Source organism: Chaetodon trifascialis, chromosome 12 (genome assembly GCF_039877785.1).
Source record: "Chaetodon trifascialis isolate fChaTrf1 chromosome 12, fChaTrf1.hap1, whole genome shotgun sequence".
In the NCBI taxonomy this organism is placed as follows: domain Eukaryota; kingdom Metazoa; phylum Chordata; class Actinopteri; order Chaetodontiformes; family Chaetodontidae; genus Chaetodon; species Chaetodon trifascialis.
The window spans coordinates 8,726,043-8,748,304 of record NC_092067.1 but is presented as its reverse complement, the minus strand read 5'-3'; the positions used below and the strand labels follow the sequence as shown (position 1 = coordinate 8,748,304).

The window sequence follows — 22,262 nt, the reverse complement described above, 5'->3', positions numbered from 1 at the left end:
TCAATCAGAGTTCCACTCTACAACTCCTCAAGAAAAATCAGTGAACTGGCGTCGATCCTCCATCAGTGTGCCTGTCCCTCCAGACCAAATTCCAACTATGTTAAAATGGTAATAAAGTATTGAATCATGAATTTTATTTTGTCTTTTTAAGCTCCTTACTGCTTCAGTAAACCTGTGTCCAATAGACCATTTGACCATTTATCCTGTGGAAAATGGCAGCACAGTATTTGAACCAAAATCCATTTATTAATAGCTTATGGACATTTAAAACTGCAGTTGTTGTAAAAACCCCAACAGAACAACCACAGTCACCAGAATAACCACAGAGATGTTGAAACTTTTGAGTTTGATGTTGTGACAATGCTGAGGTTGAAGTCTGGTTCGATTTAGACACAAAAAACATGTTTTTTTGCCATGAACATGACTTTAACAGTGATCCTCTGCTTGGCAGTCATGTATCCTTGCTGTCACGCCACCACCATCCCCTCCTCCTCATGTGAAACTCAGTTCATATACACACATGCACCTGTAATCTCAACTATGTCACTGTAATACCTATTCTAGAAGCATTGATATTACAGAAATGTACAATACCAACATTTTATCCAACTGGGCCGCAATTCCCTTTTTAATGTCCTAAAAAATGTTTTCACCGTGGACATGACCTACAAAGGTCGACCACAGTATGTGAGGCTGCAGAGAGACATGTGGGACATAACAGTGAGTAGCACAGAGGTACCTCAGGGGACGGTCCTGTGTCCTCTCCTGTTCACACTCTATGCCTCAGATACTGCTCACAGTCTTGCCAGCTGCAGATGTTTTTGGATGATTTTGCTGTTGTGGGCTGTATCAGCAGGGGACATCAGAGTGAGAGTCGTTGGACACTTGTGGAGTGGTGTGAACTGGATCACCTGCAATTCAACATCACAAAGACGAAGGAGCCGCCTGCCACGGCAGCAGGGTGAAGGGTGAAGATAGAGTCAAAAGGCTCATCAAGAAAACCGGTTCTGTCCTGTCTCTCATCCCCAACATTCAAAGTGGAGACAAATCAGAGCACCTTCAGCCATAGACTGAAACCACCAATGTCCACCACAGAACACCACAGAGGGTCTTGTCTACTAGTGTCCACCTAACTGCGTAACTCTCCCCTTTCTGCAGGAAGGACAGTTGGCATATCAGACACTAAGAACAATAATATAAATATCATTTGCAATACTGTTTTTTTCTTATCTTATCTTGTCTCATCGTGTGATTACCAGCCAAAGGCATGTTTTACCATCTGACAACACAAAATTGTTCTTATTAATGACATATAACTGATCTATTATGCATTTGTAAATTACTTAACTAAGTATTAATAAAACCATTAGTTATAACTTATGAGAAAGTGATGCCTAAATTGGTTTCCCTACATGTTATCATTTCCGCAAGGTTTTATTCAGACAGTGCCTTACATAGCAGAATTCTGCAATATCCACAAAACTATAGTCTCTGGAGAGAAAAAAAAAGAAAAAAAAAAGCTGACTGTTTGGACTGTGGCATTGCACAATTGACAGGGAAAGCATCCATCTGTCCACATGCAGCCTCAGTCTATTTATAAGGCTGCCATTGACTGACAACTACTCCTTAGGCATACTATAAAAGACTGGTGCTAGCTGAGAGGCTGCATGTGTAGCTATTGATTACCAGTCAGAAGAGCATAAAACATCTGGGAAACAGTGAGATGAGTAGCAATCAGGAAAGCTAGCTTTCCCTCAGGCAATTTATAGACCCATTTGCCTTTATCGTATGAAAAATTCCCCTATTCTTCACCTTTAGGGGGTGTAATAAGTAACCCATTGTGCAGCGAGTATGTGCTGGAAGTCTGGGTGCCCCCCTGAAGGCATTGCTCTTTGCCAGTAAAATCCTTGCAGGGTGAGGAGGTCAGATGTGTGTATATGACATAGTATTGTTATTTTACATGGCTGGAGATGACCCCAGTGGGCTGTCATGGGGATTGTCTAGTTTTCTTGAATGCATTTTGTCCCATTTATATTCATATTTATTTCATAATGCCACATGCAGTGCACTCAGTAGGAGACTGAAGATAAGACAACAGCACTGAGATGAAGGCTCTGACTCTGGCAGGTCACGAGGGCATGTAGAAGTGTGCGATATACAAGCACAGAACTGCTGAATTCAAATGTACGTTCATCGATTTTTAATTATCAAACTGTGCATTCGTATTTAACTTTTAATTATATAAGATCATTCCAGCAAAGATTATCTCATAGATCAGCTATTTGGTTATTTAGATTGCAATCACTGTAATCTCACTATTGTATTGTCACTTCTGTAAATATACATCTCAAAGCATAACCATTTGCATAAAATGATTATCTGAGCACGAACGGTACAAGTTAATTCTGCTATCCATCTGCTTTATATTAAAAGGCAAATATGCATAATTCATAAATAAAAAAATCTGAATTGGTTGCTGAACAAACACAGAGGCCTGTCTTATGGTAAGGATTCGGCACTGCTTACAGTGGTTCACAGTTTGACAGTGAAGTTGCTGTTTTTATTTTTCTAATGAGCTCAACAAAAGATGAGGGATCATGGCGTTGTACTGTGATATAATTAGAGAGGAGCCCCGACCCGTCTGGTCAAATGAGATCGTTTTTCCAGAGCGTTCCCTGGGCCAAGCCTGATTAATTTGCTACACATTGAGTTGGCTTATTGTACCGGTCGCATTACTCCTTCTCATTTTGTTGCTGATCATGATGAATCTCTGCCGAAGTGACAAAAGCACAGGTTTTTCAACCCAGATTTAGAAACAAGCAAGGGCTGCTTCATTATCAAAAAGTTTTTTCCAGATTGATCAGTTTAGGGAACATATAAACTGTTTGACAACCAAACAGATCACTTTTGGTGGAAAGAAAACAAGTACATTTACCACAAACACAGTATTTAAGTTAAATTTTGGAATAGTTGGACTTTACTTAAGTTTTTCCATTTAATGCTACTTTACATTTCTACTCCATTTTGGAGCCAAATATTTGTATGTACATATATTATTTACTTGCTTATTTACATTGCAGATTTAGATTATTGACACAAAATATGTAATGATGTAATAAATTATAATGTATCATTACAGATTGAGGTAATCGCTGCTTACACATGAATGTATCTTTTCTGTTAGGCAAATATATTCTAACCTTGACTTTGCAGTTAGGACTTATTTCAGGAGAGTATTTCTACGCTGTGGTATTGCTACTTTTACTTAAAGGGCAGTGGTGTTTTTTGTTTTTTTGTTTGTTTTTTTTAATGTTAGTTCAGATCCAGTGTAACCCTTTAAAACACCAAAGTCACTCAATAGCACAAACAAACAGTCAAACAGTCAATGCAGCGGTAGACCGCAGCTCCCATGTTCTGTGAGGTAAAACTGCTGTTGTTGTCAAAGGAGTCTGGGGGCTTTGAAGAGAGCGATAACGGCTTCGGTCCCCCCGTCAGAAAGGGCTGTCTGAAAAGGTCTATCTCTGTAGGGATCCTTTCCATAAGATTGTCAGACACTTAGAATAACAATCTGAGCCTGTCAGTGGCCAAAAAAAAAAAAAAAAAAAACACCTTTATAGGACGTACTTTGACAGGCGCATTTGCCCCCAAGGACTACATTGCAGCCAATGCAGCCCACCGGCTGAGCTGATCTACTGGACCAATTCCAACAGGCTTCGTACCTGTTAGTCATTTAAAGCCCGGAATAGAGAGCACATTTAGAATTATCCTTTAAGTAACAGATCTGAATGCTTCTTCACCGCTGTTTCACCAGCCCGCAGCAGCTCTTACTCTAATAATAACCCTGGGGAGAATGAACCATAGGGCTCAGCCCCCGTCACACGAACCGTTTTTGTACGTTCTCTTAATAAACGCTCTCCTGCCTTTTTGGCACACTCTGAGTTCCACTGCAGATGAACGTTAAACATCAGTAAGGATTGTTCAGTTGTTGCTATTCACTCATAAGATCAAATTTCGTAAGACGATTCTGTCTCTTCACAGATTATATTTGTCTACCTTTGAATGAATAATTGCCAGATTGTTGACATATGTTTCTAAATTTCAACAATTTCTGTCACTTTAAAAACAGAGCATTTTTCACATTTTAGCTATAGTTTTAGATATGAATACTGACCTAAATCAGGCTGATGTGCAGTTTTCATTACTGCACACAGAGAGCTGCTGACCATATTTTATGTAAATCACATTTCCTACAACCAAAACGTTCCCTGAGGACAAAAATCTGAATTCACTCAGTCAGGTCTGACCTTTTGGCCCTGGAAAGTATGGGTTTAGACCAGAGACTCAAAAGCTTAATCTGTTCATCCACACTTAAATCTCTTTGTGGATTTGCAGTAGAGGACTCGTGCTAAATGACTCATGCTAAACGTCCCCATGTTGGAGGGAAATAATGTCTATACTGTTTCATGGTTCTGCTTTGAGGTTGTTTCATTAAACAGGCACCACAAAATCACAGCCAGCCTCTTCCTGTTCATCCCTTTTTGGTCTGTGAAGGAAAAACTTGGCACCAAGTTGCCAGTTTCCCGTACACGCTCCCAGTGATCAGATAGTTCTGATCATGGGGTAAAAATGTTTCCTGCACCGCATTTGCGTTTTTACATATTATTAGCAGGACTCTAAAACCGGAAGTTGTTTTCATTTGCATCTAAATGCATTTGACCCTCACACTGGAAACGACAGATAATTATTTTCCCTGAAGTGTTCCTTGTTTGCGGGGCGAACAGAGCAGAGTACAGAGCCACAGCAATTGCTCAAACATGTTTTCCAGTGCAAATTGCAGTGGCGGGCTGTTTGCTTTTTCATTGACATTCACCCTCTGTCTGATTGCCTGAATCTGTGAGGCTCCTTCTTCTAAAATCTGCCCAAGCCCACCCGGCAACACAGGATTGTCTTTATATCTGTCCACTGAGATGAGATGAGATGAGATGAGATGAGATGAGATGAGATGAGATGAGATGAGATGAGATGAGATGAGATGAGATAACCATGTCTCATAAAACTTACCACCACTGTTCTTCCAATAGCCTGAGTTACGTTCACAGGCAACATTTTTTCCAAGCGAATTAAGCGCTCCATCTTGTCATGAGGTCATCTGGGTGGATGATGGACATGCAAAGTGCAGGACTTTGACCTCAGAGTGTGAGGTTCACATCCTAAGTCTGGCTTGTGGTTATGTTTAGGCAACAAAAGCACTTTGGTTCAGGTTCAAGGGAAAAATGGTTTGGTTTTCCCAAACCTTAATTGCTGCAAGTACCTAAATATAACATTGAAAATGTTTATTAAAGCTTATATAATATACATAACATGTTGTCAGTGAACATTTTACTGATGCATTTAGTTTTAGCAATTTGCAACTTGCCAGGTTAATTAACAACATTTCTTCATTGTGATAGTAAAAAATATAATTCAAAAGACTACTTGTCATTTTGCAAAGAAAAGTGCATAATATCAAAATAATATAATAATGTGTTAATATTATCACAATCAAAGGTATTATAATCTCTTCAAGCATCACAAGGTTTCAGCAGCAACATCTTGATGTTTAATGCAGCAGCATCATTGGCGGGACTAATCCCACACAGAGGTTTTGCAGAGGTCCTCAGTTCTCAACACAGTGAAATATCATACTGCTCACTATAAGGACAAAATGGCTCAGTAACACAGTGCAAGTGGTGTCAGTTGTTCATTTTGTCACATCATACAAACTCGTCTCATGCACCCCAGGATGCCCCCTGTCAGCAGTGGAATCTTCTAACAAGGTGTGAAGTCTCTCCCCTGCCTTCGGAAATGTATCGGAGCTAATTCTCTGTCAAACAGATGTTTTGCTGAGCCACATCAGAACAAAAGGCCTCTGAATGATCTCCAACTGGAGTGCTGGAGAGGAAAAATCATTTCAGTGACCTTTGCTCCGCAGTACTGCAGATGAGCATTAGCTACTCTGGGTGACTGTGTGTGATAATAGATGTGGAAGGTTATTCTGCACTGTCATAGAGTCACGCTAAAGTTTGGCACGGCATCGGAGAAATCTCTCCGGCTTTTCACGAGAAAGCCTACGTCATATATTTAGGGTAGGGTTTTTGTTGTTGTTGTTGTTCTTTGATTTCATTTAATGGCTAACTTTACCAAACTTTTAATTCGCTCACTCAGACAAATGCAATTAAAACATCACCGTGGACAGACGTGCACCGAGATGAGGAATGTGAAAATGAGACCGCCTGACAATCTGAGCTAACTCAAGCTAATAGTCTTGGAATTTACTCTGATGGTCTGATGGGATGGTTCGCAAATGTTCACTGTTCTCAATGTAATCATATTTGCTTTCCCATCCAGATTAATTTTTTTGTAAATATGAACATAACCTAAACTGTCCGTGTATACGAAGCAAACAGTATCGACTGAGTGGTGTGTGCAGCATAATGGGGTGTGCTGTCTGCAGGGAAGCGCAGCTCAGACAAGCCTGGCTGGAAATAAAAGTGCTGTTTGGTAAGGATTATTGATCACATTAATATGCAATGATTATTTTCTCAGGGTGAATTTGTTGTCTAAACACTGGTTTGAAGCCGCGTAATTAAAAAAAGCTTTGAAGACGACTCAAGTAAAGAGATTTGACATTTAAAAAAACAGATTTTTGAAAACAGCTCTAAGTGAAGCGTTTGTTACTCAGCACTTCAATGGAGGACATTTCAAAATGAATTATGGGTTTAAGCTGCTGCTGGATGTTTATTTGTACCATATCCACCCCGTAAAAAAAAGAAAGAAAACAATGATGCATCATTTATCAGGAATGTTTCTTTTTTTTTTTCCTCAAATTGAAGCAGTTTCATTTTGAAAGAAAAGTCACTTGACAATAGAGTTCATATGTTCTCAGTGACTGTGGGCAGTTCAAAGACTGTTTACGAACAAGAGCAACTGTCAGTGGAAATAAGAGGCAAGACTCTGATGTCTAATGTCATCGCTCTGAAGCCGCTCCATCGACTTACACAGCAAACCTTATTTTCATTACAGCTCAAACCGTGTTCATCGAAAGTGGTTTAAATTCACATTCTTCATGAAAATGATCATCAGTTATTGAGCGGCATGTTTGTTTTCTGTTGACTCTGGGAGAAACCTACTCATCTGTTTACCTCCTCAACATGTACAGGATCTGATTCCTTTATTGAATAGATATGACCTGCTGATCTGTTTCGTAAATCTAGGTAATGATAGATAAGAATACTGAACTGCAGCGCTTGCTTGATTTCTTCCTTATTATTTCTACCTGCTAATTGAACAGCTGTTTGTTCTATTCACAGTCCAACATTGTTGGTTACCTACGATGCCATGGGACGAGGAGGCACTTTACAGTCAACTTTGCCAAAGAAAAATCAGAGTATGAAGAGTGCTTTATTTGCCTTGGTGGTTGAAAAAGCAATTGATCCAATGAGGGCCATGGGGGCACTCATTATTAGCCAACCAGAGCCTCCTGCAGGATCAACCATTGTTAAGCTGTGCACCAAAACCAAGGAGGAGTAATGACAACAAGAATGTGTTGGGTTTGTGCATCAATGTCGATTTAAAACAATGTTGGATTCAGGTGGGTACGTTGGTCTCCAGTGATTGGTTAGGGGTAATCCAATCCGCCTCCCCATGGAAGAGGGGAGGCACCATCAGACTGAAAAATGAGTGGACAGTTCAGTGTATCATGCAAGCACATTATTGATATAAATATATATATATATAATAAACACTCATTGCGTAAAACAGTGTAGAGATTTTGTACTTTAAAATCGAGCTGATGGTCTGCTCATGATCAGTAAAACTTGTTCTTTTTATGTCACTTAACATTTTAATACATGCTGTAAATTAGATACAGTTCAGGTCATTTCAATAGACGCTTTTCACAGCAGGTATTTTGAGCTGTCACAGTAGGAAAAAGCACAGGTGTTACTAAAAACATTAACCACGGCTCTGTTCTATTCAAGTGTGACAGTGAGGCAGCACGAGCAGCACCAGGAGCCCGAAACTGAAGCAGCTACATGGAATCCAGCCATCATTCGGTTTGTTATTCATGTGCCTGTCACCTGTCAAAACCGTCCGTGAAATCTGAACTTTTGTTCGGTGAATGTGACTTTAATCATGATAAACTCTGCAATACCGTGGCTGGAAAAAATAAATCCATTATATTGTTTATTTATGGGATTTAAGTTGAGAGTACCCCGTCTTTTCTGTTACCGGCTCCTGAATGGATCCTTCCAGCGGGGAGAGAAGAAGAGGAGAAGAAGGAAATGCTCCGCTCAGGAATACTGTGAGCCCACTGGATGGAGCTGCAACGAATCTCCCCACCAGAGAAACCCGCCCCAACCAGAAAACCACTGTTTGTCTAAAGTCACCCTAAACACAGATATTCCATATTTCTCACTACATCTGTCATCTAACTTACTGCAGTTATTTAAAAGCAGAATAAATCCCAATGTATACATATGCAACAAATGAGTGTGATGGAGGTTGATAAAAGACACCAAAAGTCAAGATTAATCTTAAACTACTCTTAATGTCTTCTTTATTTTGAGCCGATGTTTTAAGTCTCTGTGTTTATAGATGGAGCTGATACATTTAGTAATGGCCCCAAATGGATGGGACATTACACTGCAATAGAACAGAAAATGTAGTGTTTTTATTAGATAACTGATTTGGATTACAACAACACAAGCCGAATCTGAAAATACACTGCTAATGAGTGTAACATAAACGGCTGAACGGAATGTGAACTTAATGCCCTGCCTTTTTTTTTTCTCTTTTCCTCAATTTTCTAAGTTTGAATTCTTGACAATTTCCACCTCCAATGCAAAAAAAAAGTGTTGACCCAGACTTAAAATGTTAGTTTTAATATAGTTCTGCACTGTTGATGACTCCAGATACATTTGTGAGCATTAGCCAACAAAGCAAACCCAAGTCTAGCCCAAACAAACTGGGATGAAAGGCGGCCTTTGATCCTCGGCCGACCGTAGTGACTTCAGCACTTCAGCTCGATTGTTTTCAGCTGAGGTTTCTCTGGGTGGCTTCACTTCAAGCTACAACTGAAACTGCCGGAACAGGATTTACTCGGGATTTAAGAACCACAAAGTTGGCTCACCAAAAAACTCTCAGCTAAACCAAACAAACGCTTCTTTCCAGAGTCGTTGCGAGCAGCCCCTCGAGTTATTGTGATATAGGATGACAAAAGCTCGAACTTCACGTCTTTGTGCCAAACGCTGGCTGTCTCCTCGGGCCTGCGCCGTCACTTCACACCGCTGCCAGCTTCATGTGGAGGCCACGACAGCTCACATTCCGTCTGATCATAGTTGTGTGTGACATTTCAAAGAGGATTATGAGAATGAAATGTGATAAAAACTATTTTCACGTGACCCCTGAGCACTTGACCTCTGATAGGCTAGCGCAGCGTAGCACCGAGGCTCAGACCTCTGGGACTCGCATGTTGTGCAGTCAGTGCTCGGAGAGATTTAGACGAGGTGATCGCAATATGCAAGAAGAAAAATCGAATGTGCAGCATTTCCTGGAGCTAAAAGCTCTTATTTAACACTTAAGAAGAAAACTAGAAGTTGGGACAATGAGGAATGCGTTCTGATTCTCCTCCAAACACAACAAACACATTCAGAAAAATCCAAAGCTCATCAGCAATAAAACCAGACGTAACATCAAGCCCAGCCGTCCGCTGAATATCACCACACACTCTCTCCTCTCCACTATTAATATATTATTGTGTATTTGTTACTTGAGGCCAACATAAACAGAGTTATGTGCTTGAACATGTTGACAAAGCAGCCATGGCTCATTGGTGGTTGATGGATGGCCGTGTGTGCCATGCTAATTATTAGTACACATAAAAGGATGCTGTTATTTCCAGACCTGGCCCAGCAGGTCCCAGCCAGAGGGGTCACTAGTTAAATACGAAGCCATCAGTCTGCGACTATATCACTCAATCTTGATGTATGAGCAAAGAGGTACAAATTAAATGTGCAGCGACCTTCTAGGGGGTACTGCACTCAACAGGACGCCATTTGGGCTAATTCCTGCATGGGGTTCAGACAATAGGCCACTATACCACATGGTGTAATTACTTTGTGTACACACATCTGGAATTAAGCTCCCAGTGGAAGCTAATACACTTGAAAAAAAAAGAGGCCAACCATTTCAGATGTGCAAAATTTAGTACGTGTGGGAAGAACAAGTGGAGGGAGCATGCGAGTGTGTTTGTGCCGCCGTGTGTGTCTGTGAGTGTGTGTTTGGCTGTGGCGGGGTGGTTGACTTCAAATGTACATGCTGGTGAACATAGGCTAACTCTCGACCTTCGCATGTCATCTGCTCAAAGTTAATCACTGCTGTTTAAACAAGGAGAAAAGATCCTCTTTGAGCATTGAGCTCAAAGAAGATTACATGTCATATATACAGTATCCCGCAAATCTCTTGCTTGCCTTCTATTTTCCCCTCTACACTTATGGGCTTCCCACTCCGGTTACAGCCATCTTGCTTCTATTTGACGACGTTACAGCCCCACTTTCCATACCAATCCTATCTGTGTCATTTTGACGAAGGCGGGCAGGGAGATGGACCATGTAGGGGGCTCCAGATTCTGGTTGCATCTGGATTTTATAGCAGCTCAATTTTCCATGCTGGTGTGCGGCTCAGATTGGATGTGATGAGACGGGCTGGCTAACATGGAGTCTACGTGAACGTCAAGCGGAGACTCATATTGATATTGATCCACCGTTGAGACAGTTGCTGAGCGTCAGCCACAACACGGTACGAGACACGCAGAGAGCATGAATCTGCATCAGGACGTAAATAATCAGGACGTTAGTCAGGGGGATGAGCTGCGACTGCTGGTATTATCTCCAAAATGTTGTTAGTTCTGTCCTTCCAAGTCATTCACAGGGATTATCGTCTTGTTTGTGTTCTTGTGTACACAGCATTACAAAGCCTGTTTCCACAGCAGTCTGGCATTATTTTGCATATGAAACTCAAAGTCACTCCTGCAGCTGAACAACTTTTCAAAGTATCTTAAAACTCAAGTACAAATATTTATAACTTTATTGATAGTTTACTTGTACAAGATGTACATTCATATTTTGTGAATCAAAAGGGGAAAAACAAACTGTACGATGATTCATGTTTAGGCATGCTTGCATATGAAATGATAATCATTTTAATGGGTACAACAAATTCCATGGAGTATTGTTCAGTTCAAACCATCCCTGAAATGTCTGTAAACTCGGACACGCTACATTTTTTTTCGGCAAACAATGCACTACAGCCACACCTCCTAATTCAAATTTAACACTTAAAAAAAAAAAAAAACATACAAAAATAAATGCAAAGCCATGTAAAAATGTACACTTGTAGTTCAACTATTTCATCTTTCATAAACTTTCAGACAAAATAATAAATTAAACACCAATATGATTAATTTAAAATGGAGACATAGATAAAAGATTGTAAATGGAGGTCTGTTAGCAGAGTTTTTTGGAGACTGTTAGAGGTACATAGATCTTCAACAGATCTGCATGTTCAGCGCAGCTCTGACAGCAGTGTTTGAAAGGTTTTTCAAAAGAATTCCAAAGCAATCCAAATGTTCTGTGTTTGTCTGGAAGAATTTGCAAAATACAGTCTGAATTATTTGGACATGAATGATGAAATGTCACATATAACATGCAGAATTAAGCTAATCATGTTGTAAACAACTGCCTGGTTTTGGATTACAATGCAGATTGATGGATTTATCGTTAAACATTTAACATTTTCCAAAATCCAAAAGTTTCTTTCGTGAGTAGCGAGGAGATTTTTTTTCAATAATTATTCAGAACCTGACCCTAATTTCTGCAGCATCCAAAAAATGTGCTCGTGTTTTCCTCAACAAGTGACAACTGTACCTGATGTATACAAAAGCGCTTGAGTACACAGGAGGTTACACGGGATATGGCACCTGGTGATGAGTGACTTTTCTCAAACTCAATAAAAATGTACACTGCTGTAGAAAAACCGGTGTGTTTGGCAAAGAAATTCAACACTCCAACAGTGCATGAAAAACAACAGAAGAATCATCGGGTCTCTTTATCGTTGAGGATTAACTGCTAGCTGTTTTTACTTTTTTGCTATTTACAGTATTGCACTTAAACTGCACACCATTGCATTTCAGTTTGACTGATGCTTTCTTCTTATTTTCAGAATTACAAAACAAAAGAGAAGAGAAAAAACGCATGTATACCCTTTATCCAAGATAATGTCCTTTTTGCTGATCACATGACAATATCAAATCCCCCTCCCCCTTTAATTAGTAAAGTAGTATCTGCTTGTAGTGCCATTTGTAAACACCCACATACAAGACCTGAAGTGCAAAGGCTACCTTCACTTCTTTACCCAGGACACAACACAATAAACAGAAAGAAATAAAGAGAGAGCACGCTGTGAGGAGAAATGCAAACCAAGTCTCGCCGACACATGCCCAGCAACACAGAACAGCATCTCCCCCCTCGGCAGCGAAGGAAAAATGAGCTGCTGCTATAGCACAAGTCCATAAGAAGAAGGATATCAAACCGTAATGGAGACCTTTCGCTGTGTAGGTGTAGGGGGGTTGTGGGCATGTAGAATGGCAGTGTTAAAAACAGTTGTTTATGTCAGGTGTGGATGGAGGCCAGTCCCACAACGGTCCTCCATTAGAGCTCATGCACTTGGCAGCAGCAGGGAACACAGTGGTTGGAGACAAATATGGCCTTTTTTAATGTTTTCTTTTTTCTTCGTTTTTCTAGTGAGGCTGGCGCGGGGTGGGGCTTGGGGCTCGGGGGGGCTCGGGTTGGGGTTTTGGGGGGGGGGGTGTAAAGGTGAGAGCCGTTCCAATGCCTCGGTGAGGTGGTGTTTGGGTCTCTTTCCCCCATGCTCAACCCTCTGCATTGTCAACATGGCGGCAGCCAGCGTCAGCGGGGCTCTGCTTTTGGCCCTGCTGCTGCCTGCCAGTTTGCTTTGTTCTAACGTCTTCTGGTCTGACGGGCCCCGGCCTGGCCCTCAGACAGACATCCACATGTGTTTGTACGGTCCTTGGGATGTGATCTGTGCCTGGAGTGGACTGAGCCACTGGCCCCGCAGAAGTCCTGCCTGTTGGGGCGAAAAGTAAAAGGTGATTTCATTGGTATTTAATTACCGTTCTCTACAAGTGGTTTGTTTTGGCAGCTGGTTTTGTGACAATTTTCTCGCTCCCTCCTTCTTTTTTATTTTCTTCCTCCACTGTTCTCCCCCTTTCTCTCTCACACACACCCTCTCTCCCCCTCTCTGTATGTGTTCCTCTCTTTCATTCTCACTCAGTGTTTTTGTTTAGTTTAGTTTTTAGCTGTGAGTGTCACGGCCCTTTCACAGGCTCAGTCTTGTGTGAGAGGCGATTATGGGCATCAGGCGAGCGGAGGGGCAGCCCGGTGGGGTCAGAGTCCCAGAGCCTCGGCGTGTTTTCTTGCCTTGAGTCGCAGGTCGGCGATGCTCGAGTTCTTGCTGTTGCTTTTGGCAGCTGCTGCCACCGCCGCCGCCGCAGAGGCCGAGTCGGCGAGCGAAGCGATTGGTAGTCCAAAGGGAGGGGGCGGGAACATCAGGTAGGGAGCGTGAGCAGCCAGGTGAGGGTGCAGGTGGGGGTGAGAGTGGGTGACCCCGTCCAATTGGAGTTGGGCTTGGACCTGCAGAATGGGAAAACACAAAGTTAGTCAGTGTGGGCGCCTCAGGCCGTGTGTGTGTGTGTGTGTGTGTGTGTGTGTGTGTGTGTGTGTGTGTGTGTGTGTGTGTGTGTGTGTGTGTGAAGAGGCTTGAGGATTTAGGTTTCACAGTCTGACACTATTAAATTCCCCCTCAAATTTTACCCCCTCAAAGCTGTTGCTTACAGTGTGTTTTCTAAGAAAATAGTTAAGGGCTGCGCTCTGCACTTTAGCCCTTTTTTCATGTCAGCTATTCTAAAAGTTAATGAATCATACATTGCTCTCAGACACCACATCCAATTTAATCGTCTAGAATCAAAGTCTTTCGAGGACCCAGAACAGATTTGTTTAATTCAGACTGAGGACTCCGTTATACCCTTGGAAATATGCAGTCTTGTTATCCTGATTATGTATTCAATTGCATAAATAAACAATTTTGCACTAAAAAGATATTCACATATTTGGAGTTATAAATATTTATCCAGACATATTCCTGAGTCAAGGGGAAAAAAGAAACCATAAGGAGCATAGAATATCAGTTTTCACATTCTTGGCAATTATTTTATAAGAAGTAGGTGAAAATTAAGCATCCACTCACTTCAGAGGGAGAGAGCTGAGCCTGTTGCCATTTCTCATGTGCTTCAAACGCCACAGGAAGAAGTGGGAAAACGAAGCATTTCATGCTCTCTTCTCCAACCAAAATAGAACGATTTAAAGTCAAAGTTTTAACTTGACTAAATTTTTTTTTTTCACTTTCCCTCCTTTCATATTGGCCTAAAAATACTGAAAATCACTCAAGTTGAAGTTGTTAAATGAAAGGGAAAATTAATTTGAACCACAGGTTTGCAGTTGCTCTGCAGCGCTGCAGTGGCATCCAGACAAAACCTCCTGCAAACAACGAGCGTTTCCACACATCTCATTTACGGACAGTCAGGCAACAAACTGCAGCTGTGGCTGATAACTCCCAAATGCATAGTGCAATTACATCTGATTCAAGTGTATAAGCACTGATGGAAAACCTAATTCAACTTCTGGAAACTTAATTTGGAGGAGCATTTGGGGGACATAACAGAAACTGATCCGTCTCTGGCAAAACAGGTGGTGGACGTTTGTGTATTATTGCGTGTGTGTTTATATCCTCATACACACACTCACAGTTTGTGTAGTCTTTTGTTTATTAGATGATTTTGGCAGTTTTTCTTTACTTGTTGGTGGATACTGAAGAAGGATGAGAAGTAGTCACATGACAAAGCAAAGGTTTCGGACCAGGTTCAGGCCTCAGACCTTGCAGTTACATGTCATGCCCCGAACGCAGCCAAACCACTTCCCATCCCCTTGTCTCAAATGCGTTTGCTGCATTGTAATATCAACGCAGCCCGTGCGTGCTGCCGACTGCCTATTTCAACCTCAAACAGCGAGCCTATGTCGGTATGCAGGCCTCAAGCCTCCACCCCTGCCAGAGCAGCTCAACGCCAATATCCATCAGAGCCCACTCCATTCGCTGCTTTCATCATCTCTTTTATGTGCTTGCGCCTGCCGCACTGTTGGCTTAATTAGGCCACTGCTTTTCACGAGGGTCAAGCAGACAACACAGCAGCCGGGCGGCAAAAGCAGATAGCAGCAGATCAAATGTCTGTCCACCTCTCCTCTGCCAGCGCAGCCTGACCCCGTGCACACAGCCAGGAGGTGAAAGGTGCACTGAGGTCTGAGCTGCTCCCCCGTCCTCCAACACACACACACACACACACACACACACACACACACACTCACGGTTTCTCATTGCTCACGCCTACCAGCTGCACATGGCCTATAGATTCATGGGAGTGTACAAATGCAGATCTCTGGTTCCACCACAGCAGCTTCCACACATGCACAGAAACACACACATGAAGCTCCAGCTCACTTTGACCTGTTTTCACAGGTTCCACCGTCTTCACTGTGTTATAAGATGCTGAGTAATCATCTTTTTTCCTGCATTTTTGAGCTTTTCTACATTCAAATCTGCCCGATTGGATGTTTCTGGATTTTTCAAGCTTCGTCAGCTGCTGCTAAAACAAGAGCATGGCCTACCTGTTGGAAGGGCATCCGGAGGGCACCCATGTTGACATAGGGTGCTACTCTGCATGCATCAAGGTGACTGCCGCTGCCGAGAATAACGCCTGGAGAGAAGGGAAAGATGTCTGTCAGACAGCCAGACAGTTGTTGTTATGTGAGATGAGGAGGTCACAGTTTTTTTTTCCACATGCAGTTAAAAACGGTGTCAAATTGTAAAACTAAAGTAGTTCAAAAAAAGGGAAATATAAATAAGATCATTCAAAAGATTATAAAAAGCAACAGTTACCTTTGTGCATCTGGTTTTCTTGTTTTCGACATTTTGCTCTTCTGTTCTGAAACCAGACCTGCAAAAAAAAGCAAAGGATTTGTCAGAAAAATATTAATTACAAACCAGCACTAAATTCAGATTTGAATAAAAATGTAATTGAGGTTCTTTTTTATTTTCATATCACATGTCAGCTTAATTATATTATAATTCAGGCTACTTATGTGTGACCAATAAAAAGAGAAATCACGGGTAGGCTACATATGAGTGAATTAAATCTTACTGAGCTGTTTGTACAATAATAAAAAAAAAAACAATGTTGGAATAAAAAATGAGATTTATTTATAGGATATAAATAAAGATTTATTTAAAGATGTAAGAAAATAAAATGTATTTTTTATGTTGGTCGAAATAAAACGCCAGAGAAAATCCTGAAGCTCGGTGCAAACGAGCTTTTCAGCTTCACAATAAATTCTTACAGGAACCTTATGGTGTTAGATAATGAAAGACAGCAACATGACTATAAACTCAGCATTGACTAAGCTGCCTCAACCTCGCAGACCATGCAGGAATATTATAAGAATGGAATAAAGATATTTTAAAAAGAAAAAGAAAAAAAACCTTCGTTAATCAGCCTCTAATTTGCTGACTGTCTGAAGCTGCAGGCTGCGGCCTATTGTTAATCATCATCAACCTAATTTGCCTGGTGAATAACATTATCTCCCCTCCCCTCCGACCCCCGCAATGATTATCATTTACGACGCGAAATTAGTGGCTGGTCGCGGACCACAAAGGGCGCAGACTGACGATGATGATGATGGTGATGATGATGATGATGATGAGTCAAGGTGCCGTGGAGCCATTTTGAGCTGCGTGGATCGGCGTTCAGCATCGTGTCCACGGGACTGCAATAACAGGCCGGTCGATAAACTGGCCATTAGTGACTGAGACGAGCGGCAGAGGAGGACAAGTGAGCTGGAACTAAAAATCCATCGTTTTATCTTTCAAAAACTGAGCCCACGAATATCATTTTATACAAATCCCACAATATAGAGACGTTTTAGATATATTTCCATTATATAATATGGGATTTAAGGAGGATAAATCAAAGTTTCTTTTTTTATTATTGGTAATTAAATTCCATTATTATTATTATTATTATTATTATTATTATTATTATTATTATTATTATTATTATTATTATTGTCGGTCACTAAAGGCACACATTCCAACCTGTCATGGCTATAGGCTCTGCGGGGGTAAATGATGCTAGAAAAGGTGTTTGTAAAAATCCCAGGTGATTTTGCATAGTCGCACAGTAATCCTCAGATAAATCAAGGCTAATATTAGACGGTCCCGAAATCAATTCCAATTACGTGCCAGTATGTTAAGCAAAGTGAACTACACTGGTTCAGACAGTTATTTCTTCATTAAGGGCCACTCAATGATGCGCTTCACAAATACCCTAATCTCATTTCCTTTTTGATTTTTTAATAGAGACAGTGAATAATGACATTTAATTTAGCAGCGCGCCAGAAACCCAAAGATATTAGTCCTAACTGAATTACTGCCTGCTCCTCACCAAGCTCTCATAACTTTCAATTAGATTCATTGACAGCTGCTCGGAGCGCAGGTTCACAGCCTGCACAGCAGCCCTGCTGCAGTTCACCCCCGCTAAATGTGGAGAAAACATGTCCCCGCGCCTAAAAAAGGCCCTTAAAAAAAGACTTTTCAGATGCTTTATTTTCCGAGGAGAGACGATCGACGGCTCCTGTGCGCGCACGTCACTTTGATCACAGACAGCACGCAGTCAGGCTGTTATCGACCATATTTACACCTCAATTATTTTACTGCACGAGCTGCAAACTTTGTTAGTGATAGCTGCGGTGTTACCCCGCGTTAAGCTGCGGTCTACCGACGGCGCTCAGCTTAGAATGGTAGTCGGTGGGTTTATAACGCTCTATGATGGGTCTTATTCACCCGATTAGATGGCTGAACAGCGGCAGAGTTGGAGCGGAATTGAGTTATTTCTAATCTGTTTTTATGGGGACCACTACATCAAGCCAATGGCAGATATTACAAAGAAAATGAGGAGGGATACGAGCTGACATAAGAGCGCGTCCCCCGAAGCAGCCATTCAGGCTCTTCATTCATTTTAATCATTGCTTGAGATTTTTTTTTTTTTTTTTTTTTTTTGCCCCCTAGGCTGCTGGGATCGTAGGAGTTTACAGGCTGTTTGGCTCTATAGGCCCGCTGCTGTAAGTTCAGGAGGTTGTTCCATCCCGGATGATTTACAGCAGTTTACACTTGTTTGATATCACTGACTGATTCTACAACTGTCTAGAAAACTAGAGGCATTTTCTGTCGCCTTAGTTTAACTAGTTGCTAATTACATCACACACACACACACACACACACACACACACACACACACACACACACACACACACACACACACACACACACACACATTTGGTAAGATCTGCAGTCTAAATATGAATTAATTTCAACCTGCAAGCTCACAAATCCTAAGAGATCCACAGTGGAGAGCAGACAATTTATGCAATTTTATACAACTGTCACAGAAAGTTAGAACTCCCTGAAGAAAGCACAAAGGAAGAAAAATCCTAAATTGCAATAAAATTAAAATAAATCCACTGTTGAGTACTACATGGAGTAACAAATTCCCATATGGAGATCATGAGAAGATTTTAGACTTGCAGAGGCTGCGTCAGGCTGGTATGGGCATCCTGCCAATGAGCTCTTGACATTTTACTATTATTTTACCTATTTTTATTTATTTTATTTTATTGCATGTTGCAGGACACACGCACACAACGATGTCTTTCTATCAGAAAAGAAACGAGGAAAAGCTCGCTTTACACTTTTTTTTTGTGTCCGACAAAATGACATGCGGCTCACGGAGAGTTTCGCTTGCTCAGCATGAGGTCAGACTCTGCCAACTGGTTATTAAACAATAAAAGAATATGGGGTTAAAAAAAACTGCAGCTTTGTGTAAACAGCTCCGATATTTTCTAAGCAAATACTTCCAAGATAAATCCATAAAGCATTTTCCGTGTGGCACACTGTTTTTTGGGATTGCCTCTTAATCATCGCGGTGCTGTGCTGTGACATAAATCAACGACTGATTAGATCATTAACAAACTCCGACACAGCGCGTTGGTGCCACTAAACAACCCCCCTCCTACTGTATGAGAGCTATAATAGCCTGACGATGTGCAGCAGCTTACAAAGATCCCAATATCACTGAAAACTCCAGGATTGTTGTCACTGACAGGTCAGGACAGTGTAAAATGCTGCAGGCGCAAACTATCGGTCCCTGCAGGAACATCATGAGGAAAAACACCCATTCTTGTCGGTTGTTTTGACTCAGATGAGTGTGAGAAGGAAAGATGGAGACCCTCACCTGCACTCTGGCCTCGGACAGTCCCAGCCGCTGGCTCAGCTCCTCTCTCATGAAGGCGTCCGGGTAGTGCGTCTCGTCGAAGAGCCGCTCCAGCTCGTTGAGTTGCTCCAAGGTGAAGTTAGTGCGACTCCTCCGCTGCTTCAGTTTGCCCTGTGCGTCCTCGTCCTCCGACTTGACGTCCTCCTTTTTCTCCTTACACTCGTATATCCCTGTTAAACGGCGCATTGTTGGGGGGGGAGAGAGAAGATGCGTTCAAACTCTGGACTTTACACCTCCCTGGAAGAGTTGCACAAACACGCACACGCTATCCACCCCTTTATCTCTTTAGTCGCGCACGCACTGACACACACATCATGCATGCACATTAGTGGCCCCCCATAGCCTTACAGTGGGCCCTGTCAGGGGCCTAAGGCCTGGCAATTTGGCAGCAACACACACATTACACCTCCTGTTTCTTCCAGAGAGAGAGAGAGAGAGAGAGAGAGAGAGAGAGAGAGGCCTGTGGCTGCATTTCCAGCCTCCATAAGTCAGTGTGTAATGTCAGCGCCGTTAAAAAAGTGTATCAGTCAATGCGTGGCGTGGAGGCTTAATAAGGCTATATGTGATTTAAAGAGCAGAGAAATAAGACCAGACTAAGCGGGCAAGATTTCGGCCTAATTACTCGCCTCCGTAAAACAGACTGAGGTTATTTCAGGCTGTAAATAAATTTAAATCTAGCAGAAAGCACTACTTTTCCATTAAAGCGTCTGTATTTCACGCAGTGTAATACGCCGCAAGCCTGTCAGTATATATGCTCGTCTATTCTATGTGTTTTAGCTGCGCTATTAGGTGTTATCAGTGTGTTTCTATTGGTAACAAACTTGACAGCTGCTGCACTTACTCGCCTGCTTCCTACACTTTACTGTTTGCAGTTCGCTGTCGTGAAAATGTGCTTTTCCACAAGCGAAAGCCATTTCATATTGTGTTTAATATTATGTAAAACGCTTATCAAATGAATTCCATCCACACGGACCCACGGGTCAGGCAGTCGTCCTCTAACTGACTGTATTAATTAAAATTAAATTAAAAAAAAAAAAAAAAAGTATAAAGCAGAATTTAGCACAAAGGTGAGCCTTTTTGCGACTAGATAGAAATAAATTGGAATTACTCAATAAATGTTCAAACTCTGCCCACATCTGACTGCTGAGTGAGAAGAGGCCTGCTCTGCTGTGCCACTCTACTTTTTAACCGTTTCATAAATGACAGGCTTTTCTACGGGAGATGCATTTTTACGAGATTTTACTGGCAGCTTTTTCAATTTAAAGGAGTGTAACAGCGCAAAGTGTGACTTTCGGGTGCACAATCCACACGACTACGACGACTCTACAGGCTTTGGATTTTTAGGTGGAACTACATCACAATGGCATTGCAATTAAACTTTTAAACTGTGCCAAATATAATATAAAATGTCGCCCAGAATCCGTTTAACACTGTAACAGATAAAAGCAAATAGAGCAGAGTATGAGGGTCTTCCACACACTTTATAATGCATCCTCTGGGATTATTATAGTTGTAAATATTTTCCTGTTGGCACAAATGGTTAAATTGCCATTAAAATGAGGCTAAAGTCCGCATTAAACGCCACAGATAAAATTAAATTCTATTATGAAAATTATAAGAACTGTGGGGTTTTTTTTCCTTTCGGCCAAAGACAATCATCAAACAGTTAAAACGACCATCGGACGAAGGGCCCGCCTCCTGATGTGTAAAATAATCACTGTAAACAGCAGAATAATGTGTTCACTCTGTAAATCTACTTGAACTAAACGCGCACCGTTATGTAAACACGACTGTTTTACGCACGGATTTGAACGGATTTGAGGAAAAAAAAAAAAAAAAAAAAAAAAAACCGTCGCTCCCGGCTGCCTTCACTGAACTTGAGACATTTTCCCGACACAATACGGAGCATTCACTTGAAATCCAAATAAAAGCCTTACCCTCTGTCGCCCTCGAAACATTAAAGTCCTTCAGTTTGTCCTTTTCCAGCTCGACGTGGTCCTTGAACAGATGCACCGGGCAGTGGTTGCCCTCCGTTATGTCCTGCAGGTTTGTCTCCGGGCTGCCCAGCTCCCTCGCCCTTGTCAAGCCGCTCTCCAAAACTTCCCTGTACGTGATACTCTCTTTGCTGCTCTCCTTGGTTTTCTGATCGAAAGATTTCGACACGAATGCCGTAAGTTCTTCCATGGTCGGCTCTGTCGCTCAGTAGTGGTCCTGGTCAGGGAAATCCACCGTGAATTGTCGGTATGTACCTTACCGTGTGTATATAGTACCAGCACTGTTCACGGATACGCTCTTTTTGGGAGGCTGGCAGCAGCGATAGATAGAAGGGGTGGAGAGGAGGTGAGATCACTCCTGCTGTTGTGACTGTGTATTTGAGAGCACACTATTTATACACGGCCACCTCAGCCCAGCCCCCCCACCCACCCCCACCACCCCCTCTTCCCCCAGATCTCTGTGTCTTGAGCAATTACAGGCCGGCTCGACTTTGCAGAATTCAACTTTCAGCAGCTTTTTTTTTTTTTCCTTTTTTCTTTTTCTTCGTCTCCACAAATCAATGATGGAGCTGATGGAGGCGGTTAATTGAATTACGGGGTCATTAAAATGCCCACGGTGGCTCACTCCTGCGAGGAGGCTGTATATGGCTGTTATAGCTAATTAATTCGGCGAAAATTTAATTAAAGCGATTAGGAGATACAAATGCTGCGTTTGTGGG

At 41.8% G+C, this 22,262-nt stretch overlaps 1 protein-coding gene across 3 annotated transcripts; it reads right to left on the bottom strand.

Annotated features, from left to right (window-relative positions):
* Positions 1–11,108: 11,108 nt before the first annotated feature.
* Positions 11,109–21,911, bottom strand: shox (shox homeobox). Of its 3 annotated transcripts, none has more exons than XM_070976750.1 (6): positions 21,487–21,911; positions 19,511–19,719; positions 16,105–16,162; positions 15,834–15,943; positions 13,536–13,748; positions 11,109–13,182 (listed from the first exon to the last, which is right to left on the bottom strand). In XM_070976750.1, the coding sequence occupies exons 1-6, from the start codon at positions 21,731–21,733 to the stop codon at positions 13,093–13,095; spliced, it is 927 nt and encodes a 308-aa protein (XP_070832851.1). In that variant the 5' UTR covers positions 21,734–21,911; the 3' UTR covers positions 11,109–13,092. The 3 variants fall into 3 exon arrangements, with proteins under 3 accessions (XP_070832851.1, XP_070832852.1, XP_070832853.1); XM_070976751.1 differs by having other exon boundaries at positions 15,834–15,922; XM_070976752.1 differs by lacking the exon at positions 11,109–13,182 and having other exon boundaries at positions 13,371–13,748.
* Between the last annotated feature and the right edge of the window lie 351 nt (positions 21,912–22,262).

What these genes read in the sequence shown, in the direction of transcription:
- shox (XM_070976750.1), bottom strand. Translation starts at nt 21,733, where the DNA reads ATGGAAGAACTTACGGCATTCGTGTCGAAATCTTTCGATCAGAAAACC. An exon ending in TGTTTCGAGGGCGACAGAGG is followed by an intron (nt 19,720 to 21,486) that starts GTAAGGCTTTTA and finishes GCCGTTTAACAG; the next exon opens with GGATATACGAGTGTAAGGAG. An exon ending in TCGCCGACCTGCGACTCAAG is followed by an intron (nt 13,183 to 13,535) that starts GCAAGAAAACAC and finishes TCGCCCCAACAG; the next exon opens with GCAGGACTTCTGCGGGGCCA.